The sequence below is a fragment of the Melanotaenia boesemani genome, chromosome 9 (genome assembly GCF_017639745.1).
Source record: "Melanotaenia boesemani isolate fMelBoe1 chromosome 9, fMelBoe1.pri, whole genome shotgun sequence".
NCBI classification, from domain to species: Eukaryota; Metazoa; Chordata; class Actinopteri; order Atheriniformes; family Melanotaeniidae; genus Melanotaenia; species Melanotaenia boesemani.
Window position 1 is genome coordinate 15,076,896 of NC_055690.1, and position 23,173 is coordinate 15,100,068.

General features: G+C 36.9%; 3 protein-coding genes across 5 annotated transcripts; 2 read left to right on the plus strand and 1 right to left on the minus strand.

Annotated features, from left to right (window-relative positions):
- Window positions 1–567: 567 nt before the first annotated feature.
- On the minus strand, window positions 568–5,902 carry ywhag2 (3-monooxygenase/tryptophan 5-monooxygenase activation protein, gamma polypeptide 2). The gene is made up of 2 exons (XM_041995610.1): window positions 5,648–5,902; window positions 568–2,866 (listed from the first exon to the last, which is right to left on the minus strand). The coding sequence occupies exons 1-2, from the start codon at window positions 5,732–5,734 to the stop codon at window positions 2,210–2,212; spliced, it is 744 nt and encodes a 247-aa protein (XP_041851544.1). The 5' UTR covers window positions 5,735–5,902; the 3' UTR covers window positions 568–2,209.
- Window positions 5,903–8,563: 2,661 nt separating this feature from the next.
- si:ch211-105f12.2 (RIMS-binding protein 2-like) lies at window positions 8,564–11,579 on the plus strand. The gene is made up of 6 exons (XM_041995010.1): window positions 8,564–8,678; window positions 9,271–9,452; window positions 9,801–9,957; window positions 10,291–10,412; window positions 10,516–10,587; window positions 10,691–11,579. Exons 1-6 carry the CDS (start codon window positions 8,564–8,566, stop codon window positions 10,754–10,756), a joined length of 714 nt encoding a protein of 237 aa, XP_041850944.1. The 3' UTR covers window positions 10,757–11,579.
- Window positions 11,580–14,405: 2,826 nt separating this feature from the next.
- Window positions 14,406–22,595, plus strand: LOC121646624 (dehydrogenase/reductase SDR family member 11-like). Of its 3 annotated transcripts, none has more exons than XM_041995730.1 (8): window positions 14,406–14,491; window positions 17,454–17,611; window positions 19,558–19,767; window positions 20,346–20,440; window positions 21,119–21,248; window positions 21,961–22,053; window positions 22,134–22,199; window positions 22,330–22,595. In XM_041995730.1, the coding sequence occupies exons 2-8, from the start codon at window positions 17,480–17,482 to the stop codon at window positions 22,369–22,371; spliced, it is 768 nt and encodes a 255-aa protein (XP_041851664.1). In that variant the 5' UTR covers window positions 14,406–14,491; window positions 17,454–17,479; the 3' UTR covers window positions 22,372–22,595. The 3 variants fall into 3 exon arrangements, with proteins under 3 accessions (XP_041851664.1, XP_041851665.1, XP_041851662.1); XM_041995731.1 differs by having other exon boundaries at window positions 17,466–17,611; XM_041995728.1 differs by lacking the exon at window positions 14,406–14,491 and having other exon boundaries at window positions 17,369–17,611.
- The last annotated feature ends 578 nt before the right edge of the window (window positions 22,596–23,173 follow it).

Genomic DNA, 23,173 nt, shown 5'->3' on the forward strand with positions numbered 1-23,173 from the left:
AAATTAAAATAAAATAGTATATATAGGCTGCGTGAGCATTAGGTTGTCCATCAAACTCTTCATAATGTTAAAAATAAATCAAAGCAGCTGTGACATACTGTGAGCTCATGAAGGCTGACTCATGATGGTGACATAATTGGCATACATGAGCAAGGTTGTGTGACTGACCTTAAGGCTTTTGGTTTCTCTCTTAAGCCATCACATCTGAAAAAAATAAATAAATAGCAGTCCTAAATCTGCCATCCATTAAGAAAAATAAACTGCCATCCATATGAATATATTAATCTGTAGAAGTAGCAGCATAATGACGATAAATCCATTCAGCGGCTTTCTGTGCTCCTAAGCAACTTCCTGGCGTATTTACTAATCAGTCATAAACTTTTTTGAGTTGTCTATGCTTTCCCTGTAACTCTATCAATGTGCACTGGTGTTGAATATTCATATCTACGTGCTGTACAAACAGCAGACACATACTGTATACAAGTGAGGAACCACTGAAGGGAAATTATTACTTTGCACACATGCTTGCAGGAACTTAAAAAATTGACAGATAAATTCCTTTTTTTGTTTGTTAAAGATTAACTTGCAAATGAGGCATACAAAATAATGCACGCACAAAAGAAGAAAAAATAAGCACGGAGTGTACACAAAGCCTTAAAACGTTCCATGAAGTGGCTGTACTTAAAATCAAATATATTCATGGGTGACAGTACAACAATACACTAGACCACCACGGCAATGGTGCATGTATAATTTAGTCATATTCTTTTTTATTATCATAGCTATTATTTCGGTTCTTGTGCAACTGCTACATAATGACTCACATTCAAGATATTTTGTCACTCAGGAACAGCTAAAAGGTATAAAAACAAACAAAGAAAAAAAAAGTACTGTCAGAAATCAAAAATGGTCCATGTTTGTGAATTCATAACAGAAACATTGAGCCTGGAAACGTCACCATTATTAAAACTGGATAGCATGACAGAAAAATGTACTTAAATACTGTTCAAAGAACAAAATATATCATAATCATACTTCAATGTGACAAACACCAGCTGGTAAGATTAAGTGAGCACTGGTGTTTTTTTTTTTTTTTTGGTTATTTTTTATCTTGCTTATTTTTTTTTTCTTTCATTAACAAATTAAATACACATATTGCATGTCACTATAGCAACGCCCATTACAGGTCAATTTTTACGATCACCATTTTGGTATAGCAAATCGAAAAACCATAACAAAATTAAATAAATAAGAAATCAGAAATCAACATCAGACAAAGCCGGTTTTTCTCATTCATATGAATACTTAACACCCACAGTATAAGTTAATAAAGTCAAGCTACTGTATATAAATACATCACCAGCATGCACAATATTGAATAATCGATATTATTGTTGTCATCATCTTACACTGAAGAAACAGTATAGTAGGCAAGTGCATTTAATAAAACAAACACAGAAGTAAACCACAAACTCTGAAGCTGCTTTTTTTTGTCATTTTTTTATTTTAAGTCTCTGCCTTTTGTGATCTTCACCTTCCAAAAAAATCAATGGTTCCAGTGACATACAACAGACTTATCTGTAAGATGTCCAATACACTTTAGACAGAGGATGGGGAATTAATTTTGTCCATCCGGTCCTTGTTTTCTCTCCTGTGTAATTTATCCTCTTAAATTTGGGGGATTTTACCAGTTTATAACTTTCTCTGTGTTAGTGTGAGTGTAACATTAATGGCTTTCAGGGCCCTGTCTTATATATAGACTACTATTACTGGAACCAATGCAAACTAGATTTGTGAGGCATTCCCATTCAAGTATTTTCTCTCTCAAGTGACTCAAATGCATCTCTATCACGCAAAAACCTAAGTAAGCAGCTTATCTTGACAGAACAAGATCAGTTCCTATGCCAGTGTGAGGCTGCCATTTCAATCCAACAACAACCACTTCAGGCTGATTGACTGACATATCAGTGGTTTTGGCAAATGTCAAAGAGAAAATCAAGAAGACGGAGGCCCCTTTCAACTTTATATATATTTCTATATATATTTAAACTAAGATTTAACCTCCACTCTCACCTCTCTTTTGATTCTTTTCTTTTAACACATGGAAAAATAAAGAACTGCTGCTGCGGTAGTATCATCGGCAAAAGCGGCTGCCAAAGTCCACCGGCCCTTCATAATTTTTTTTTATTTTTTGAAGTGTGGTTTCTCTTTAATTGTTACCCTCCCCGCCCTCGTCATCCTGCTGGTCACTTGTCCACAGTGTCAAGTTGTCTCGGAGCAGCTGCATGATGAGAGTGGAGTCTTTGTAGGAGTCCTCGTTGAGGGTGTCGAGCTCAGCAATGGCGTCATCGAAGGCGGTCTTGGCCAGATGACAAGCCTGCTCCGGGGCGTTCTGGATCTCGTAGTAAAACACAGAGTAGTTGAGAGCTAAGCCCAGGCGGATGGGGTGGGTGGGCTGCATGTGCTCCTTGCTGATCTCGTGAGCCTCATTATAGGCCTTCTCCGATGACTCCACCACTGTGGCCCTCTTCTCTCCTGTGGCCACCTCGGCCAAGTACCGGTAGTAGTCGCCCTTCATCTTCAAGTAGAACACCTTGCTCTCGTGCTGCGTTTCGCTGCAGTTCTTGATCAGGAAGTTGTCCAGGAGGTTGAGCACGTCCTGGCACACAGCCTCCAGCTCTTTCTCAATCTTCTCCCGATAGGCCCGTACCATCTCGATTTTCTTCTCATTGCCATCAGCAGAGGTCTTCTGCTCAATGCTAGAGATGACCCTCCAAGAAGAGCGCCGGGCGCCCACCACATTTTTGTAGGCAACAGACAAGAGATTCCTCTCCTCATTGGACAGGGCCTCATTTAACTCTGTTACCTGAAAGAATAAGAGTAATAACTGTTCAATTACAAGGAGAAGTTTGTGCAGACAGAAAATCTGCCCCTAAACTTCTGTCTTTGTAAAATGGTTGCATTACAGGGAAATCATCTTGAGATTACACTTCAAGAATAATTTATCTAGAGCTTTAAGAACCACATGAATCAAATAATCAAAAAGAACACATAGATCACTTCATACAAAAAGTAATGATTAGTTGTAGGACAAAATTTGACAGCCATCCTTTTCAATCAAACAATCTGCTTAGTGTCATCTACAGCAAAGAGGATGAGCAATATTTCACTTGTCATGTGCAATTCCCAGTTTCCATGGCAATCCATTCATTTAGTGCACCAGTAGTTCCAGCTGCCACGTGTGCAGCTAATGCCAGTTAGTGAGAAATGATATACAAGATAGTTGGCAGCAGCAGGGGTGGGGAAAGGAAAGGAGGGATAGAGCTGTCTAAAATATTCCCACCAGCACTCAGGGGCAGCTGCAATGTAAGTGAAAACCATCACTGCACTGGAGGTTCACATGTCCCAGTGACCTTCTCTCTGGCTCAATCTGACCCTTTTACCTGTTTAAAACAGCACGTTGTGACATCACTCTGAGCTGGAGCGTTAAATTTAGATGTGGACAGATCCAGATGATAGCTGAGAGGTCATTAAATAGACTGTGTGTCTATAAAAAGGTTATATTACTCAGGGTTATTTGATTGGAAATGTACCCTATGCTGAAACATGGCTTTCATCAGATCAATAACAGAGATGAAAAATCTTGTTTGGGAAAAACAGAACTTTTCACCAAAATAGTGATATTTCTCATTTTTGCAAGGTGTTTGATATTCTTTGCACAAAGATGGAGCTAATAACATCACGACAAGCAGATGGGGAGTAGCCTTCACAGTGCCTGTCCAAAAAGTCTCACTCCCAGTGACTACAGACAACAACTGGGCATCATTTACAATCACATGAGGCAGATTCCTACACATTGGTTTTAAAGGGAGCAAACAGGCCATCACTCTACAACTGGACTGCAGTTGTATTAATACTATTGCAGATTGTGCAAAAATTACCTGACATTATTTCGAAATTTTAAATCAATTGCCAAGAAGAACAGGAGGTCAGTCACTTTAATTGTTATTATTCAGCAAAAAAAAAAAAAAAAAAAAAAAATCCTGGCATTGGGCTTGCAAACAATCTTTGATGATATAGGGCAATTTCTTTTTGGTTTGGGGCCATTAGTCATGCGTAACCATGGTTTGTGAGGATTTGTGACATGCATTTCTTAAATTAATAATCATTAAGAGAACCACCACCATTTCTATGTCTATTTTTCATGAAGAACATGAAGGTGACGACCTCGGGATTTTCATTTCTGGCTGCAATGGCAAGGGAATCCCTTTGATTATAGAGTGAGTATACACCCCTGCAAAAGGGCCCGGCTTGGACTGCACTGACATGGCAGATTGTTTAAAGGGAATGGAATCCCTCTTGGCTGGCACACCATCCCACCTCCTGCAACCAGAAACCCTTGATGACAAACGATCCATGGGGGCTCACTCCATCTCTCCTGGGGAGCATAATACAAAATGTTCCTCCTTGAAAGATTTTAAGTTTGGGTCTGATATCACACGCTTGGCAAAAGATTCCCAGGATGCTGCTGGTTCCAGTATGAGCTTGTGTGACACAGCAGTTTTTCTTCCTCCTTTTCTCTTTTAACCTACTAGTGGATTCAGTCTCACAATTTCTTAAGGGGCCACAGGGAAAAAGGGAAAAGAAAAGAAGGAAAAGAAGACAAAGGCTCTGTCCACAGTGGTGTCCAATAAGAGCTCAGAAAGCTAATGTGAGGCAGGCCAGCTGTGTAATCTTTGTCACATCAAATGTAACACCATTTAATCAGGGTCATTAACCTAAAATGACTTTAAATGGCTGCTAGATTTCATTCCTGACACACAAACTGTACATGCACACATAGATACAAGAGTACACATGAACATGTAAGTGAAAAAGATTGAAGAAAAAAGAAACGGCCTGGAGTTAAATCTGATCAAATTGACTCACTGCAATATGACAAGGAATATTCTAGAGAGATTCTGCTGCCTCCTACGTTTCATTAAAGGAAAGGTCTGTTCTTATAGGAGCGTTTTTCTTAAGCAGTCATGCTCAGATTATGTCTCTTGGTTTCGTTTTCTAGTATTAAAATGATTAGTTTCATTGTCTTTAAATAATTTATGTGACAAAGAGAGAAAGAGGAGGTGGAGGAGGTAGCAGTTGATAGGCTTTTTCCGAGTAGCCTCGCATGGCTCCCAGCAGCAGAGGCTCTTATAAATTCAGCATAATGGAGGAAGGGGAGGTGGGGTGGTGGTATATAGGGGGGGGGAAGCAGTTAATGCAACAGAGCAGGACCGTTATATGATGCAAGGCTCTTATTAGCTGAGAGATGAAGTCGGGGCCTGCATGCATTTCATTGTAATATCCTTTCATTGAACAGTACAGCCGACAAAAAGGCACCGCCCAAAGAGCAGACCATTTGGACTCGACTCAAAAAAAAGAGCAGTGATCTGGCGATGAACTGGCGACTAGACAATAAAGACATAAAAAAAAAAATATTTAGACAATTGGTTGTAGTGCAATTGAATACTGAGCCAGGATGAGCGCAGGTTTGCAAGAAACACTGTCGATATTGTGGGAAGAGTCTTTACGCAAACAAGTAGCAACAAAACAATATTTAAATACATCTATAAGTCATAATTATTGTCTTCATTTTTATTAGACTTACCGATTTCATAGCAGCTGCCATGTCATCATATCTCTCAGCCTGTTCAGCCAGCCTGGCTTTCTGTACCAGCTGCTCACGATCAACCATTTTTCTTATAGATATTTGGTTGCTTAGTCGAGCTGCTCTACGTGGGTTTTGTGGCTGAAATGACTAATATTTAAAATTGCAATGCAATGAAAACCTACGCGAACCTAGTGCTGCAGCTGTTCCCTGCTGTCTGACTGAGCTCCGCGCGCAGACGGGACAACCTCTCCTCTCTCCCTCCCTCCCTCCCTGCCTTCCTCCTCCCTCCTCCTCCTCATCACCACACACTCTCCATGGGCTGCGTCATCACTCGGGAAGGTGGGTGTCTGTCAATGATGTAACACTCCATACATGGGAACCAGAGGGCCAGGCCTGCAGGATGGATGGGAGCCGCGCTGGGCTAAAGGCATTGTGGGAAACTGAGTTTTTTTTGTGGCAGCTCTAGCCACCAGCATAGAATGTTCAATCAAGGGTTTTCAGTGATTTTGCTAGGGTTAGATTACCAACAACCATAAAGACACATTTAAGGTTACAAAATAGCAGAAAGTTTCCCAAACAGTTGGAGAACTTTGTTGTAACACAATTTTGTATTTTTTATTAATTTGCAAGTACAAAAAGAGAAATTAATAGAACATTACGCAGAGGTTGACAATTTAAGTGTTGTCTCAGCTCTGCTACATAACAATGAATTGGACTTTAAAATCTCCAAAGTCTACTCTGTTGAAGAAAATTCCTATAGCATGATACCACCAACACCATGAGTTATTACTGCCCATTTGCTCTGTCTGAGCTTTGATGGACAGCTCTCTGTAGGCACAGGTTTGTGAAGGTACCATCTTCTTTTTCCTTTTGTGATGGCATATTTATTTGTGCTCTGATGAATTTTCAAGGCTTTCTATATTTTTTTCATCACCCAGATTTGGCCTTCTCCACAACTTCCAGTTTAGAGAGCTCATTGGTCGTGCTTGGTGATGTCTCTTGATTATATTGCAAATGGTAAATGGTCTGTACTTGTATAGAGCTTTTATCCAAAAGGCTTTACATGTATGCCATGCAAGGCACTCAACCACGACCCATCAGAAGCAATTTTGGGTTTGGTGTCTTACTGAGGGACACCTCTGCATGAGCTCTCCGGGATCGAACCAGCAACCCTTGGGTTACAGGAAGACCACTGCCACCCCATATTGCTGACTCAGGAGCCTCTCAGAATAGCTGTACTGAGATCACGGATGCTTACTGCAAACAGGTGGACTTCATTTCACTAAATATGTGACCTCTGAAGGTAATTGATCAAACCGGATCTTACTTAGCTGCTTCATGGCAAAGGGAGGTGAAAACAATTGTCTTTTTTCCAAGCTCGATAGTTTTGTTTAGGTCTATTATATAAAAGCACCAAGAAAATTAATTTACATTACAGGTTGTAAATAAAATGGGAAAAATCCCAGTGAGGGTGAGCACTTTTCCAAGTCACAAATTTAAACTGTAATTAATTGAATTTTGATGTATGCTCATCATCTGTGGCACAACTATAAACCTGAGTCCAGCAAACATGAAACATTCATTTTCGGACACCAAGGCTACACAATCAAAATAATCAGATTACAGATTAAAGAGGCTTTGAAGGGAAATGTTAAGCTTCTCGTAATTATCTATCACACAAAAATGGTATATTTGTTTATTTATATTATGCCTGGCCCACATCTCAAATAATGTGGTGCAGAATTAGTTTGCATTTTTTAAAAAAATGCAAAATTCTGATGCATTTAAAGATGCAATTAAAAAAGACACTCAATAGAGTAGCTCACAATAATGTTGATAAATAGTTACAACTCAGGATTAAATTGTTCCAACATGCTCCAACTTATCAGACTTCAAAAGTTTATTGCAAATACAAGAATAATAAAGCCCACATTCAGATAGTTGCATAATATTTATCATTCAAGTTTTTAAATTGATGAATAACTTCTACATTATACTGATGTACTTTTACTCTTGTGTGGTTAAAAACAGGTTTTTCTTTGTAGTGTGTGTGTGTGTGTGTGTGTTTTTTTTATATATTATTTATACATTCAGCACCACACACCAACCTGTGTGTCACTGAACAGAAGTTTCTTTTGCCGTGTTCATCTGCTGTTTTGGTGTCTTGCATCATGGGCTGTTCACAGCTCCCTCTTCTGGCCAAAATGGAGACTGAGCGTGGACGTGTTTAGATGTGATGTCAGGTGTTGGTCTTACAGTTTTCAGAACAATATAGGACTGTCATTCAAGACTTGTGAGAGCAAAAGTGCAAGAAACTGCCCCAGAAAGTCAGTGAAGTGTAGGATAACTTTAATCCTGTTAAGACATTTGTACAAAATTATTCACCAAAAGCATGAACAGACTAAAAGACAGGAGGCAAAAGAAGAAACACTTTTGAGAAGAAAAACATTGAAGCTATACACTTTATATATAAGTATGTTAAATAACTTGTGAACAAACACAAAACTCAATGAAATCAAAGAAAAACAAATTATGAAATTAAATCCAGGCAATAACGTTAAAGGAAATACATTTTACAAAAACTGCAACCTGAGAAGGCCGGTTGTTGTGGTGGTCTGTAAAATTATGAACAAAGCTATATTGTCAGGACCATTTGTAATCCTTTAAAAGCTGTTGTATGATTTCTATGCATGACTTTAAAACACCCAATCTACACATGGGGAAAAAATTATTTATTTTTCCCAACAAGGCCTACATAGAGCTTTTTCAGAAAATGCATCACAAAAAAGCATTAGAGCAAAGTTAATGGAGCCAGGCCTCCTTAGTTACAAGCTTCTATCATTCAAAAATTGTAGGAGTAATTGCACTTGCATTCACATGTAACTGAAGATAGTGGAAATGTTGCTCTTGCACATGTATCCAACTTCCTGTTTTGTGTTTTTCACTGAGTGTAACAAACACTCAGGTAAATCTTACAGCTGCCCTTTCGTCTACAGGAGCAGATTAACACCTGCCAATCTGGACAGAGGTCAAGACAGGAAATGCTGATTTTCACTGACATGTAAACTGGGTTAAGTCATGTAAGGAGAAGGAGGTGGAATCAGGTTAAAAGAATATTTAACATATCTTCTCATCCAGCTTACACACTGTGATGAGACATCTTTTTTTTTTTTAATTACAGAAGAAAATAAAAAGTGTGGTGGCATTACTCTGTTTTGGATTAAAACGTGAGGCCAATTTGGTTTAAAGCTCATTTGAAGAATGACTAAAATAGCATAACATTTTTTATTTACACTCACACAACAGACACCACATGTATGTTCATGTTTCTCTTTTGTGTTGGTAAATATAAAATAATGACTTTATGCTATATAGAATTAAATCCTCAATTTCTTTGCATGTTATAGTCTTACAGTGTTGAGTCTTTGCTGAACTGATGAATCTACTTGCTACAAAGAGGATTACTGCTCCTTCTGCTTAGCTTAGTTACCTCAAATTAGGATGAAGATAAGGAGAGGTCTGCTGTCTACAGCAGCCATCTGTCTGCCAGGTGGACAGTCGACCACTGTTACTGCTGTAAATGGAGACAAGGCTTGAGTTGGATGTTTTGATATACCCAGATGAGGTGAGGGTTGCTACTCCAGAGGATCTCAGAGATTGGGAACTTGAGACTGCGAGCCAGGTGTCCATTCCCACCGTCCGGCTCTTTGTGGCACTTTACCCTTACAATCCCGCTGCCATGTCTCCTAACTATGAAACGGCTGCAGAGGAGCTGCCCTTTGTGCCTGGTCAGATTATAAAGGTAAGGACTTTCTTTTACATTTCAAGCACTGTAAAACTTTTATACTTGGGTACTTCCCTGAGACACGTGTTGTATTTCCTCATTTCAGCAGATGAAAAAGTTATTTGAAAGAACATGGTGGTGTTTCCTGTTTGTGCAGGGTTCAGGCTTGCTGAGCATGTACAAAGACATGAACTTGTCTCTTCATTTCCTGTTTCCAGCTCATTGATGTGATTTACCGCCTTTTATTCACTCAATATAGCTGCAGCTGCATCATGTAAAACAAAGAGAGAGAAACCTACATGCATATTTCTTTTTCTGCAAAACATTTCATAAAATGTTTATAACTGACTGCTGTTTATCTGTTAGGTGTTTGGAGACAAAGACGGTGACGGTTTCTATCATGGCGAATCAGGTGGTCTTTCCGGTTATGTGCCAAGTAACATGGTGGCTGAAATTCCGGTGGACGATGAGTACCTGAAGCATCTTCTCATGCAGCAGGGGTTTATCCCTGTGGACAATACAGGTATCAACCCACTCTTTCTGCAGAGCACTGTACTGTTACATACCTGGAGAATGTAACGTGAGGGTAATACACAGAAAATCAACACAGAGAAACCACGCTCTGTCTACCTCCAATAATTATGATAGCACAATTGTTAATGAAGCAGAACTCATCAGTCTCTAGCAGCTCAGAAGCCATCTGCAGGGCTGTTTGTATAAAACAATTTCATATAAAAGGTTTGCAAAAGTTTAGATCGTACAATTAAATAATTAAAATTGAATAATTAAAAGTATTAAATTGCTACATTTGTATAAAAAATTTTAAAGCTATTTTAAAGCATGTTTTGCTACACAGGTATGTCTTTAACGCCTGAACTGAGTGAAGTAGCCATTATCCCTGATGATGTGGTTGTACGAAGAATGGTGGCCTTATTTGACTATGATCCATGGGAAAGCTCACCCAACATGGACAGTGAAGTAAGCACAGCAGACAAACACAAAATTAACCACAATCATTTTCTAAAATATCATGTCTAATCTACAGTTTTACTAGAATTAAGGGGCTTTCGGTCTCTTGCAGGTTGAACTTGGCTTTCGATCAGGAGACATCATCTATGTGTTGGGAGATATGGATCAAGATGGATTTTACTATGTAAGCCATGTCTCTGCATTCAATACATAATGACTAAAAATTGATTACTGTCAGCAATCAAGCTTAACTTTTATTGAATTTAATAAAACTTTTTTACTTTTAGGGTGATCTTCATGGGCGACGAGGTTTGGTTCCATCAAATTTCCTGCAGTTGTTACCCTGGAATTAGCCAAACCCACCGCTCTAACACATTTGCTACACATGCCAAGTCTCAGACACAGTGAGGAGAAGCAGCTTTTACATGTAAAATAGTTAAAATGTGTCAAAAACTATGTGTTTTTTTTTTTATTATTATTATTATTCTTATTTTTATATGATAGCGTGGCGCTAAATCTACATTAGATTGCAAATGACACAAAAAAAAGCCGGAATCAGCACTGAGGGTCCAGCAAAGTGAAGAACTGTCATCAAGCAGTCAATTTGTCTTATAAGTTCTTTTATTGAATGTTTTCAATGAAAATTGCAAATGTTTTGGTTCAAAAATAGATACAGAAAATTCATGATTTTATCTTTAAAAAATAAAAATAAAAAACATTTGAATGAATTTTATTTTATTTATCATGCTACACTTCAGTATTCAGAGACACAATTCACAAATATATATATATATATATATATATATATATACACCTTATTGCAATGGATAGATCATTTTAGCCTTAAAAAAAATACACTTTTAGTCTCAATATTTTGCAGACCCGAGTGTATAAATATAGTTTGTCCATTTTTGCCTTATACAGTTATATGTTTTCTATAACAGGCTCATTTCTTATGTAGTCATTCATACAGGAAAACACTTTGTTTCTGAATTTTGCTGCAATTTTCATATAAAAATGTCACTGCTAAACATTTGCACAAAATATTTCACTTTGCTTTAATTGTGTCATGAAGGCATGAGCTGTAAACCAGAAACTGACAATAAACTGTTGAGTCCATACAAAGCTTACCTACTTTTATTGTCCCCACAAACAGCAAATGGTTTTAAAACTTAACAAAAAAATATATTATTTTCTACATTGTATGGAAATATCATTCTATAGTAAATGTATGATAGAATAGATTGCAAAATGAAATGACAAAAGTATAATGGTTTTAAACTTTGACATGGTCCAGCCCGTTTCTTCTTTTACTTTTCTCTGTAGCCAACAGTATACTCATCCATAAAGTAGGAAACACTACACTGTGTAGTGAAGTTTAGTAGTGCTTTCTACTTTATGGGTGACAACACTGTACATCAGTAGCATCTGGCTGCTCCGGCACAAACACTGAGGAATAACTGGTTAGTGAAAGTCAGGTTTTCACAGGTTTAACTGAATTAATTTTTTTAACTAAGAAAGAAAGACCCAAAACATTTGACAATAATGGTAAATTATGCAAATATGAAGTTTAAGTGGAAACAAACGACAAATAAAAGCAGCAATTATCAGATTTCTGTCAGGGTCTTACCAGCCTTTGGACTCCAGAGAAGAGAGAAAACCCAGAAGTGAGCGTGATCTTTTTATTAACCCTGTCTGAGCCACGTGGTTCACACAGGAAAAGCTCCTACAGTCACACACATAGACTAGACATGCAGACAAGTGTGTGTGCACACGTGCACCCACGCACACATGCACACACACTGGTGAGAAGAGCACTGATGTGAACACGTTCTTCTGACTAAAGTGAAGAATTTGTCCTTTTTTCTTTTTTTTTTTTTTTTAGATTTCTGTTAATTTGAATAAACTCTTTTGATTACAGTACATATGAAAGCTGCTGCAGGTCAGTGGGTCCCTCAAATCCTGTGTACTGAAATGTATGTTGCACTCAAGATTGTATATTTTTTCTGATTAATTTGACTAATTAGAGTGATAAGTTGACTGTTTCACAACCTAAAAGCACTTCTGAAAAGCACTAATTACAATTTTGGAAGTATTCTTAATCAGGTTGCACTCACACACAAACGCAGATATGCAAATTCAAAGCCTACACCCTTGTAGCCCTGACAGCCTTCTTCACTGCTGCTTAGCGTGACTGCATCCCTTTTAAGGGCATACTGTTAGAAGGTGACATCTGCTTTGATGTAGTTACATCCTGAAGCAGCAGCCAAGTTAATTTCAATCATTTTAGATGAGGTTGCTTGCAAATTATTTTTTGAGTTCCCATATGTGAGCAAAATTATTATGATTCCTGTCAGCATTATTCTCAAATACTACAACTGTGCAGATCTAAAACTTTGTGTTTAGATAACAGGAAGAGCTTCATCTCTCAGTAATATTTCTGAGAACTCGTTCGCGCCTGCACGTATGTGACAAGGTATGGGTGGGGGATGGTGGTGCAAGGCTTCCCTCTCCCAGCAGCCAATGTGCAATATGCTTGCAACAACAGAAACTTTGCAAACAGAGTAGAGACGGCCTGTGTCCTCCGTTGTCACGACAACCTAAACCTCAGAGTCACACCAAATGAAATAAGAGGAAGTGGGGGATGGGTGATGTGCTCAGACCGAGAAAAGATGTCCTTGTCAGAAAAAAAGAAGAAAAGAAGTAGACTGTAATGCTAAAGATAGTAAAATTACAAGAACTCAAGCCAAGCACAACATACACATACTTAAATGACTTGTGCTAATATATCTCTGTGTTTAATAACAAGGAATGAATCTCTTCCACTAGAACATGACTGTGCATCCTGCAGATTATGTCAGCACTGTTGCACCATGGGCTGTGCTTGCATTAGACATCTATTCCTGTTCAACATGGGATTATATCCACAGTGATCTTCTCTGTGACTTACGGTGGTATAGATAGCGTCAAGGTGCAAAGAAACTCAGCACCTAATGACATGAGAGGCTATAATCCTTGCATTGTCCTGATTAAATTATATTTTACCTTTGATGACTGATCTCAGATTTATTTTGCCAAAGTAAGGCAGCTATGAATGCATATATGTAAAGTAGTTTGGCTGTTTAGTGAATAAAGAAAAAGCATTAAAGTGACCTACAAGGGAACAACAGGAAACTTAATCTATCAGGTGTATGTACAAAAAATCATTATGCCAGCTTCTTTCGCCAATAACTTCCAGCTTTCTCATTACATCATGGCTACTGGCTTGTTATCAGGTTATAAATAAAATGTTAAATATCCAAAGTACTCCAAAATATGGAAATATAGTTAATGTTCATTCACTCAAAACACTGAAAATACAAAATAAAGCTGCTGTCTGTTTTGAGAATTGTCTGATTTGGTGCTGCCATCTAGTGGGTCTAAAATGAGTTGGCACTGGCAAAATTATTTTGTACAAAACGATCTCTTGCTGTATATTCAGTTATCTGCTAGAAGTCTCCCACAGTTTCCAGGACATCTGCATCATAAGTGTTTTTCTCATCATTTGATCTTAACATTAAATTCTGATTATAGCAGCTAACATCTTCACAAGTCCGTTAAATGTACCAAAAGTCAGCAGGTAAAGTAAGTTAACAGCTAATGTATCTGCTTTATTGTGTTGCAGTGGTTTTAAAAACAGTCTAAAGCACGGGTGTCAAACTCTGGTTCTCGAGGGCTGCTTTCCTGCGGGTTTTTGTTGCTTTCCTGCTCCAACACGACTGATTAAAATGAAATGGATCCAACAGTTTGTTGTCAGGTTCTTCGCAATGACCCATAAATTTCAGTTTGGGAACAACAAAAACCTGCAGGATAACAGTCCTCAAGGACCAAAGTCTGACACCACTGGCCTAAAACATTGTGTGTAAACACAATCTGTTAATCAATACCTGGAGAATTGTATGCCCACATTTTACTGGGACACAATGTTAACTGAAAATCTGCCTTATACATCTTTATATGCAGGACTACACAAATCAAAACCTGTCATGAACTGTAAGTACACGAGGAGGAAAAACCCAAAAGCAGAACTACTGCCTTGAGACAGGCAGGTATATTAAATTAAGAAACTATAGGGACTTAAATGATACTTGAACTAAAAGTAAACAAAAATTATAACAGATTGTAAAAGTACAGCCAGGGTGACATAAAGACAAAATAGGACAGGATGAATAAGAATCTAAAAATGTGCAAAGGAAGCCAAGAAGTGTTTACATAGAAGGAGCGAATGACCACATAAGTAGACGGTGAGGTAATGAGAAACTGAAGACCTGAACAGGAAGTAAAATGAGCTGAACGCACAACAGGACCAACTCTACAAAATAAAATAGAAAGAGAAAAAAACACATTAAACCAGAACACTAAATACTCACATAGGAAGGATTAACACAGACTGCTCAGAGAAATGGAACAAACTCAAACCATGAAACATAAGAAACCACAAGAAAGAAATTATGAACTCGAGATGGCACAACAGAAACACAAAGAACAGACTAAAAAATAAAACAAGACAGTGAAATCAACAAGTGCTAAACAAAAAGCAGAACCAAAACTCACAGATCACAACAGATTAAGAAGTGTGGATTAGTCAATAATTTGTTAATCGTGAGTTTTAAAGAAATAAATTAATGAAAAAAACAAACAAAAAAAAATTCTAAAAATGTTAATAAACTTGTAGAAATAAATAAGTGGTGCTAAATGTAAAAATGAAACATACATTTCTTTGATTTTCTCAACACTTTGACTTAATAATAATAATAATAATAATAATAATAATAATAATAATAATAATAATAATAATACAGCCTAGAGTGTCCTGGTCCAAAGTGCACATGTGGACACTTTTATGCCTTAACATGATGTTAATTATGGTCTATCCATGACGAGCACAGAAGTCCGATAAGAAAACCACCAAACGGATTATATTTAATTTGCCGTGTTTAGTCCTTTAAAAACACAGTTTCCACTTAATACAGTTGCATTATTGATCATAACTTAAAGTAATACTTTGTTGGTCTCAGCTGAAATCGTCTGTTTCTCAACAACTCCACCTTACCTATGGAGAAAATATTTTCTGTACAAAGAGCATTATAGTGGTTTTGGCTAATTTTTGGAAGTGGGATTAAATGTAAGTAGTTACCACGATAAAAACAAAATTACATCACATGCAGAATAACAACCATGTTGCATTATTGCTCCTAAATTACTGATTTTGGTATTTCTAAACGTTAAGTCAGTGCATCATTATTATAATGCACGCTATTATGACACACCAGGACAGGTGTGGACATATTTGATAAAAAGTTAACTTGAAGTGTCTGTTCTCCCCAGGCTTGCATGTATTTGCCTCAAAGAGACAAACTTCACAAGACAGAATAAGCAAACATTTAAAATGCACCAAAACAAAGAAGTCCAATATTGTACTGTCTACATAATTTTACCTTACCACTGAAATGACACCATGAACTTGATAAGATGATAAGATAAGGTATAAAAGGAATTTTTAGACCATATCAGCATACGTACAAGCAAATTTCTGAAGATGAAAAATCTGAATTTGTGAAAGAAGAAAAAAAAGTGTACAAAAGAATTGAATATTTGGAGTGTATGTCTAGGCTTTAACTGCAGGTTGTGTTCAGGACTATTCTGTGAATCTGTGTAATGGAAGTAAACAATTCTGGGTTTCTGTTCAGACCATTCAGATAGGGGACTTAAATGTGATGATAAAAAAGTAGAAGGCCAGGTTGATTAACATTAGACTGAGTGAAGATTTTGTTTAGCTTTATTTCTTTTCTCCTTTTGCAATTCTCCTGTTTCTAATGTTTCTTTGAGATACTTTTAAAGTTTTATGTAAAACACTTTGAGCTTTTTTGTATATAAAATGTGCTACAAATAAACTTGCCTTACTTTGATGTTCAGATTTTGTTGTTATTGATGTTTGATGCTAAAGTAATTTGTAATAAACACATGTAATAAACCCACTGGGTGTTTGCTAAAATCTAAGAGCTTTGGTACTATTAGTGAAAATGTCACTATTCTTGAATGACGATATTTGTGGCGTAAAAGTGGGAAATGACTGTAATTTGCATGTAAATAATTTACAAATCCACTTTTTTGTTTATTGATATGATATCAGGACAGTGTTCTCTCTTCCAGCATCCAATAAACGGTGGTGTCCCTTTAAATTTTCTGCTGTGCTTATGTAGAATGTAACGTTGTGCAATACAGTGTGCCCTAAAAACAGTTATGATTTCTCTGAAATAATATTTGGGGTTAAGAAGAACGTAATTGTGTATACATGAAATGTTCATTTTGACTAAGAATAACTGAATTCCAATATTTTTCTTAACTTGATTGTAAAGCTGAACAAGTCTTACAAGCATAGCATGTAAATCAAATAAAAATAATAATTAAATAGGTTAGCAGTTTTGTGTAAAAATAAAATAAAATAAAATAAAATAAAGAGGTGGAGTTTGCATGTTCTTCCGTGTATGTGTGGATTCTCTTTGGTTACTCCGGCTTCCTCCAACCGTCCAAAGACATGCATGTTAGATTAATTGATTACTCAAATTTCTCCCTAGGAGTGTGTGCGAGTGTGTATGGTTGTTTGTCCCCTATGTGTTTGCCCTGCAATGGACTGGTGAACTGTCCTGGACAATCTGTCCAGGGTGTACCCTGACTCTCACCTGTTAATGCTGGAATAGGCTCCAGCTTACTCACGACCCATAATAGATTAAGCGGTACAGAGAATGATGAATGAAAATAAAGAGGTATCTGGGTCTCTGTTTGGTGATAAATCACTTGTCCAACAAGACATACAGTAATAAACAAAGACATAATAAAGTGTCTATGGCCATAAAGAATAACACAGTTGGTCTTGAATGCAACACATTGACGTAACCTATTGCGTCTACTCGTCCGTGCTGCGTTCAGGGTCTAGTAGTCACACTGTGTTGACGCTTCAGTGCAGCCAGTCACACAATCTCCTCTTCGTCTTCGTGTTTGATCCGTCAGTGTCTCTAACAGGTGTCCCGGCTGTAATGGACCGTTGGAAGGGCAGAGTGGCTCTTGTGACCGGAGCCTCGGTTGGGATCGGGGCGGCTATAGCCAAAGAGCTGGTCCGGTACGGTATGAAAGTGGTGGGCTGCGCCAGGGACGTGGAAAAAATACAGGTTTGCTGCAAAATAAAACTTTTGTCAGTTTTCAGCTGAAATCGGAAATATTGTTCAGCTGTGGCATAAAGTACAAAAAAGTTGGTCAATATTAACTCAGGCTCCTGTGGTTTAGTTGGTTACATGCAAACAGAAAGTTTGTTGACAGTAGGGGGATAAAGGGCGAACAAGCATTTGTTTATTAATCGAAATGCACTGCTGTATGACTGGAACAGTATCTAGGTTCAATTATAAAAAGAAAGTAAAAGTTGGATAATCTTTGTTGGTAACTTCGTGTTGTCAGGATGTAAACAATAGAATAGGCATATTCAATGTTTTATTTACTTAGAGGAAACTTTTTTCTTTTTTTTTCTTTTTTTTTTTTTTAAGATTTTAGGTGTTCTTAAGTAAACTGAAATCCATAAACATGTTCCTACATTATTCATTCAATTTAGAGTTAACTGCACACAGAACGTTTTTAACTATGCTTCACAAAAATAAACAATTAAAAATTAATTTTTTTAGTACAGCTGCATCACATGACTGTCATCTGATAGCAGATATTAATGTGGTCTGTTGAGCACAGTGAAATAATTGGAGTTTTATGTAACTGACGGCTGCTTCCATTATTCTTTATTAATGAAGATGTACCGAAAAGTAAAAAGTTGTATCAAAGTTCAGAGATTTATGTCAGCTGGATATTAAAACATTATTCATTGTTTATGTTAAAGGCACTTGCAAATATTAAACCAGAGAACTGCTTTAAAGATCTAAAATTGGTCAATCAGCATTAGAAACTCAAACGACCAATGAAGGATAAAAATAAATCATATTTATGGGCTGCAAATGTCATTAAAAAGAACTCATTAAAATGTGTGGAATTAATTTCCTGGCTAGTTATCAGTCCCTATGTTTACAGATTAAATGAAGACCGTCATAACTTTTTAACTATTAACAAAAAGAACAGTAATAAATGTTGCCAGTAAAATAAAGTTTTGTTTGTATATAGATGATGGACAGAGAGCTTGTGATGAGTGATCCTGAGTGTGTCCTACTTTTTAAATACCTTTCAATCACAGCAGTAAAAACAAAATAACACAACCTCATTGAAAGAATAATGCTGTTTTATTTTTACTTTGTCATCCATGGCACCATGTTGTTTTTTTTGTTTGTTTGTTTTTTTTTTAATCTGGAATATAATCATTGATGATGGCCAGATGATGATTCTTAAGACAAAGAAGGTTTTTGTTCTATCAGAGAACTTCAAAATGTCTTTATGTCCAATTATCTTGAACTCTAACATGGATTAAATATATAGCAGGTTAATAACTTTTTTAAGTTTCTTATCCAGGTGATTACCACAGAAAGATTATTTTTCACTTTCATTAATTTTCAAGAAATAAATACAAATTATGTATTGAGTTATGAAATGCTTTCATAAACTGTACATTTTTAAGATCAGATGACTGGAAAAACCAAGCGCACCGTGACTGTGGTTCGAAGAGAGGTTAAGTAAATCCTAACAAAGGATCTTTCTTATGGCCTGGTACCCTGTGTTAAATCATATTTGCGCTACTGTCATAAAAGGGAAATTAAATCAAATATTAACATTATAAGGAAAAGATGAGGCAGTGCATTTTCATACAGAATCAGTCACTAAATGAAGATGAAAAGGTAAAAAACATCATCACCTGTGTGACTTATTATCTGCGGACAAAAACATTTTCTAAATTTAAAGTTCCAGTTCTGACAATATTTCCCTTCAAATTACACCAGATATTTATGTTAGATCATTGAAATAATTTTAAAAAGCCACTGTTTGTTTACATTTTAAGTTAAGGAATTGGTGTTAATAATTTTTTCCTTCTAAAATATACAGATTTACAGTACTTTAGTTAATATAGAAACTTTTTACTGACATGTCTGATTAAAAAAAAACTAAAACCATAAACTTTGTCTCATTGCAGAAACTGGCTGTAGAGTGTCAAAGTGCAGGCTACAGTGGTGTGTTGGTGCCTATCAAATGTGACTTGACCAATGAGGAGGAGATTCAGTCCATGTTTTCAGCCATCAAAGCTCAGCACAAAGGTGTGGATGTGTGCATCAACAACGCCGGCCTGGCTCACCCAGAGTCTCTACTGAGTGGCAAAACCCAGGGCTGGAAGAACATGCTGGATGTAAGAGTGCAGTGTTGTTTTTAAAAACCTCTGGTTGCTTTGAGATTTAAAAATAAAATCCAGCTTATTTCATTTTAATTATGTGATTTATTTAACCCAGGAAGGTACTATTTCCTCCAGAAATCAACTTAAAACTTTAGCTTTTATAAACATTTGCATGCTGCCTGCTATGGGCCGCTGCACTCATTTCTGGATTACATATTAAATCTATTCATTGATTATTTACTCACCATGTCAAGTTACTTCACACTTTACCACTGGTGACACAGGTCGGTAATCACAGATCAAAGACTTCATAAAGTAAAAAATGGTACAACATGACATAATTTTATATCAGTAAACCTTCAGCTCATCAGATAAATCAACCTCCCAACGACAGCACAAGGCAAATCGAACAATAAAAGTTAACAGAAATAGAAAACTGATTCCAAAACCTTTTTATGCTGACTTATTCAGTTTTTTTTAAATGGTCTAAAATACTTTCTTGTGCACAAACAACAATTCAAAGTAAAGTTTACTTGCTGTTTTAATCCGTATCACCCTTCCAGATATTGTCTTCGTTGTTTATGCCTTTGCAGGTTAATGTTCTGGCACTGAGTATCTGCACACGTGAAGCGTACCAATCGATGAAAGAAAGAAATGTTGACGATGGGCACATCATCAACATAAACAGGTGTAGTTTTATTTATTTATTTATTTACCAATGATGGACAGGATGGTCAAGTTTGTGAAAAGAAACTTCTGGTAGATTTAGATTTTCTTATCTGTTGGGGGTCAGGATGCGTATGGTGACAGAACAAGAACAGAACCAATCAGAGCCCAACAAGCTTTCTATAGAAAAGATTGCTACCAATCTGACAAGGACCAAACTTTGTCACCTGCTGATGAGTAAATAAAGGTGGTGGAAGAAACTCTTTGTCTTTTGGCCTCATATTTCTGTCTCAGTCAGGTTAATCATGAACCTGAGTTTTATAAAAAAAAAATATATGTATATTTCCAGCTACAGTCCTCTTTCTCTTAGTTTGCAGTTAGAAAAATCTGATTCATCAGCAAAAACAGAGCAATTACACCGAGTATTCAGCTAGACATACCAAAGTCAGGTACCGAAGCTTCAGATGTATAGAATAAATACTTGTAGGTTTAATTTGTACTTGTAAATTTCATCAGTAGTTGTATACACACACAGATAATGTACAAGCTACAAGATATATGTCTGTCTTGGCTCCATAAAAATGATTTTAAAAGTACAAGCCACCCACCATCATTGGTAATTTTCCTTGTAACATCATTCCAGTATCTGCTGGTAAATGCTGATCTAAGTTAACATCTTGAGAGATGTCTTCTGTTGCAGCATATGTGGACATCGTGTGATTCCCAATTCTATCATCCATTTCTACACGGCCACCAAATATGCTGTGACTGCCCTGACTGAGGCCCTGAGGCAGGAGCTGCAGGAAGCCAACTCTCACATCCGAGCTTCAGTAAGGTTTCATCGCTCTCTGTCTTTAACCCCTTATCAAGCGGGGTCATTTTGGCAAAAACGCCAGTAATATGACCTCTCCAAATTAGAATTACTGCTGTTATTGAACCCTCTGGATTGTAAGTACAGGCTTGGGCTCTTTGTAAAGGTAACACTCTCTAGTTTCACCCACAGCTATCAGAATCACTGTAAGTATTACTGATAAAAAGTTATACACTTTAGAACACACAGAAAAATATTTTTTTGTCCTTGCCTAACCTGTACGGACAGAATGAGACCAATCTTGATGGGAAATATTGATGTTTGACCTATAGAGAGCCCTCAAAGGTAAGGAAAGTCAACATTTAAACTTTCTGCTTTTCTGTAAAAAAGGCTTTAGTGTTAGTGCTGTGGTTGTTGCGTGTCAAATTGGTTTATATCATCGGAAAGACGAGACTTTGAGCTTTCATTTGATGTGTATATTGTGGGCATTCATAACGGAGGGGCTTGCACACATGGCTGCAATATTATTGATTAGTAGTCATGTACTGGGACCGGTATGTCTGCATCATAAGGGGTTAACAAATGCTTTCTACTCATTCATTCTGGAGTGTGTTTCATTAAATTCATCCCAGGCTGATCAGTTTAGCACAGCCCAACATATGAGCACCATCATTTACCATACAGTGAAGCTTTGTACATCTAGATTAACACATTGGTCTTTCTTGCTGCAGTGTATTTCTCCTGGTTTAGTGGAGACAGAGTTTGCTCTGCGGCTCTTCAGTGGTGATGTACAGAAAGCTGCTGGTGTTTACTCTCAGTATAAGGTAAAATATTTCTGCTTTTCCGCTGTACTCTTGATATAAATGTAAGAGTAATTAATAATTTAGCTCATCCTTTTTGACAGACACTGGAAGCACTTGATGTGGCTAATGCTGTTACTTACATCCTAAGTGCCCCTCCTCATGTGCAGGTACTTGATTTTTCTTTATTTACTTGCTTTATATAATTTTTTTATGACATAGTTTTTCATTTTATTTATTTTTTTCCTGAAATGTCAGTAGTTTCTCCAAAATTAGATAACTTTCACACCTTTCTTTCAGATTGGAGACGTTCAGATGCGAGCTGTGGAGCAAGCATCATAATGTTGCACCATGTGACAGCTGATGTCGTTTCTTGATTTAATTCTTCATTGATCACTACATTAATAAAAATCACAATTAATCACTAATCCAAGGAATTGCATGTTTTAAAAGTTTTTAAATTGTTGCCTTCTGCTTTATTATTGAAAAGAAGGAATTAACACCTGTAGGTAGAGATGACACTTTTCCTCAATGTAAAGTGGGAAATAAACATTCAGTACAAAACATTGGATTATGCAAATATTCATGTTTTTTTTGTCTCAGATTTAAAGTGCATCAGTATATATTTACTGTGATTATCACTGTCACTTTACAGAAAGAAGGGTCTGAGTTTAAATCCCAGTTGGTGCCATTCTCTGTAGTGTTAGCTTGTTCTCTCTTGGCTGCCTGGACTTGCAGATCATCTTGTTTTATTATTAAAAGTAAATTAATAAAAAAAAAAATCCTTCCAGGTTTTGCACACTAGAGGTCGCAAGCAGATTATTACATATCTATCATCTGAAAAATAACTTTGAGGCACCGTAAATTTAACCACAACCGTAGAGGAGGGGAGAAAGTCTGAGAGCTTGAAATGCATCCTTGAATGATGTTTTTACCTAAATATCCTCATATTTTTCCTTGAGGGTTATCTTTAGTTCCTTAACAAAAATGTGCAATTTCTAAAAATGGATTGTGTGTGACAATATGCTATTCTGCTTAAACCAGTCTATTTGACAAACATGCAAGAAGCTGTGATGAATGAAAAACCTGCTTTAGTCTCCATCTGTGCTTCTGGTTGTAAAGAGCTGACAGGAAAGTTTCCAGC

Excerpts from the sequence above, each read along its gene's own strand:
- ywhag2 (XM_041995610.1), bottom strand. The coding sequence starts at position 5,734 with ATGGTTGATCGTGAGCAGCTGGTACAGAAAGCCAGGCTGGCTGAACAG. Across the intron at positions 2,867-5,647 it reads TGGCAGCTGCTATGAAATCG|GTAACAGAGTTAAATGAGGC; the intron begins GTAAGTCTAATA and ends TTATTCTTTCAG.
- si:ch211-105f12.2 (XM_041995010.1), top strand. The coding sequence starts at position 8,564 with ATGTATCCAACTTCCTGTTTTGTGTTTTTCACTGAGTGTAACAAACAC. Across the intron at positions 8,679-9,270 it reads ACCTGCCAATCTGGACAGAG|ATGAGGTGAGGGTTGCTACT; the intron begins GTCAAGACAGGA and ends TGATATACCCAG. Across the intron at positions 10,413-10,515 it reads CACCCAACATGGACAGTGAA|GTTGAACTTGGCTTTCGATC; the intron begins GTAAGCACAGCA and ends GGTCTCTTGCAG.
- LOC121646624 (XM_041995730.1), top strand. The coding sequence starts at position 17,480 with ATGGACCGTTGGAAGGGCAGAGTGGCTCTTGTGACCGGAGCCTCGGTT. Across the intron at positions 19,768-20,345 it reads GCTGGAAGAACATGCTGGAT|GTTAATGTTCTGGCACTGAG; the intron begins GTAAGAGTGCAG and ends ATGCCTTTGCAG. Across the intron at positions 22,054-22,133 it reads GTGTTTACTCTCAGTATAAG|ACACTGGAAGCACTTGATGT; the intron begins GTAAAATATTTC and ends CCTTTTTGACAG.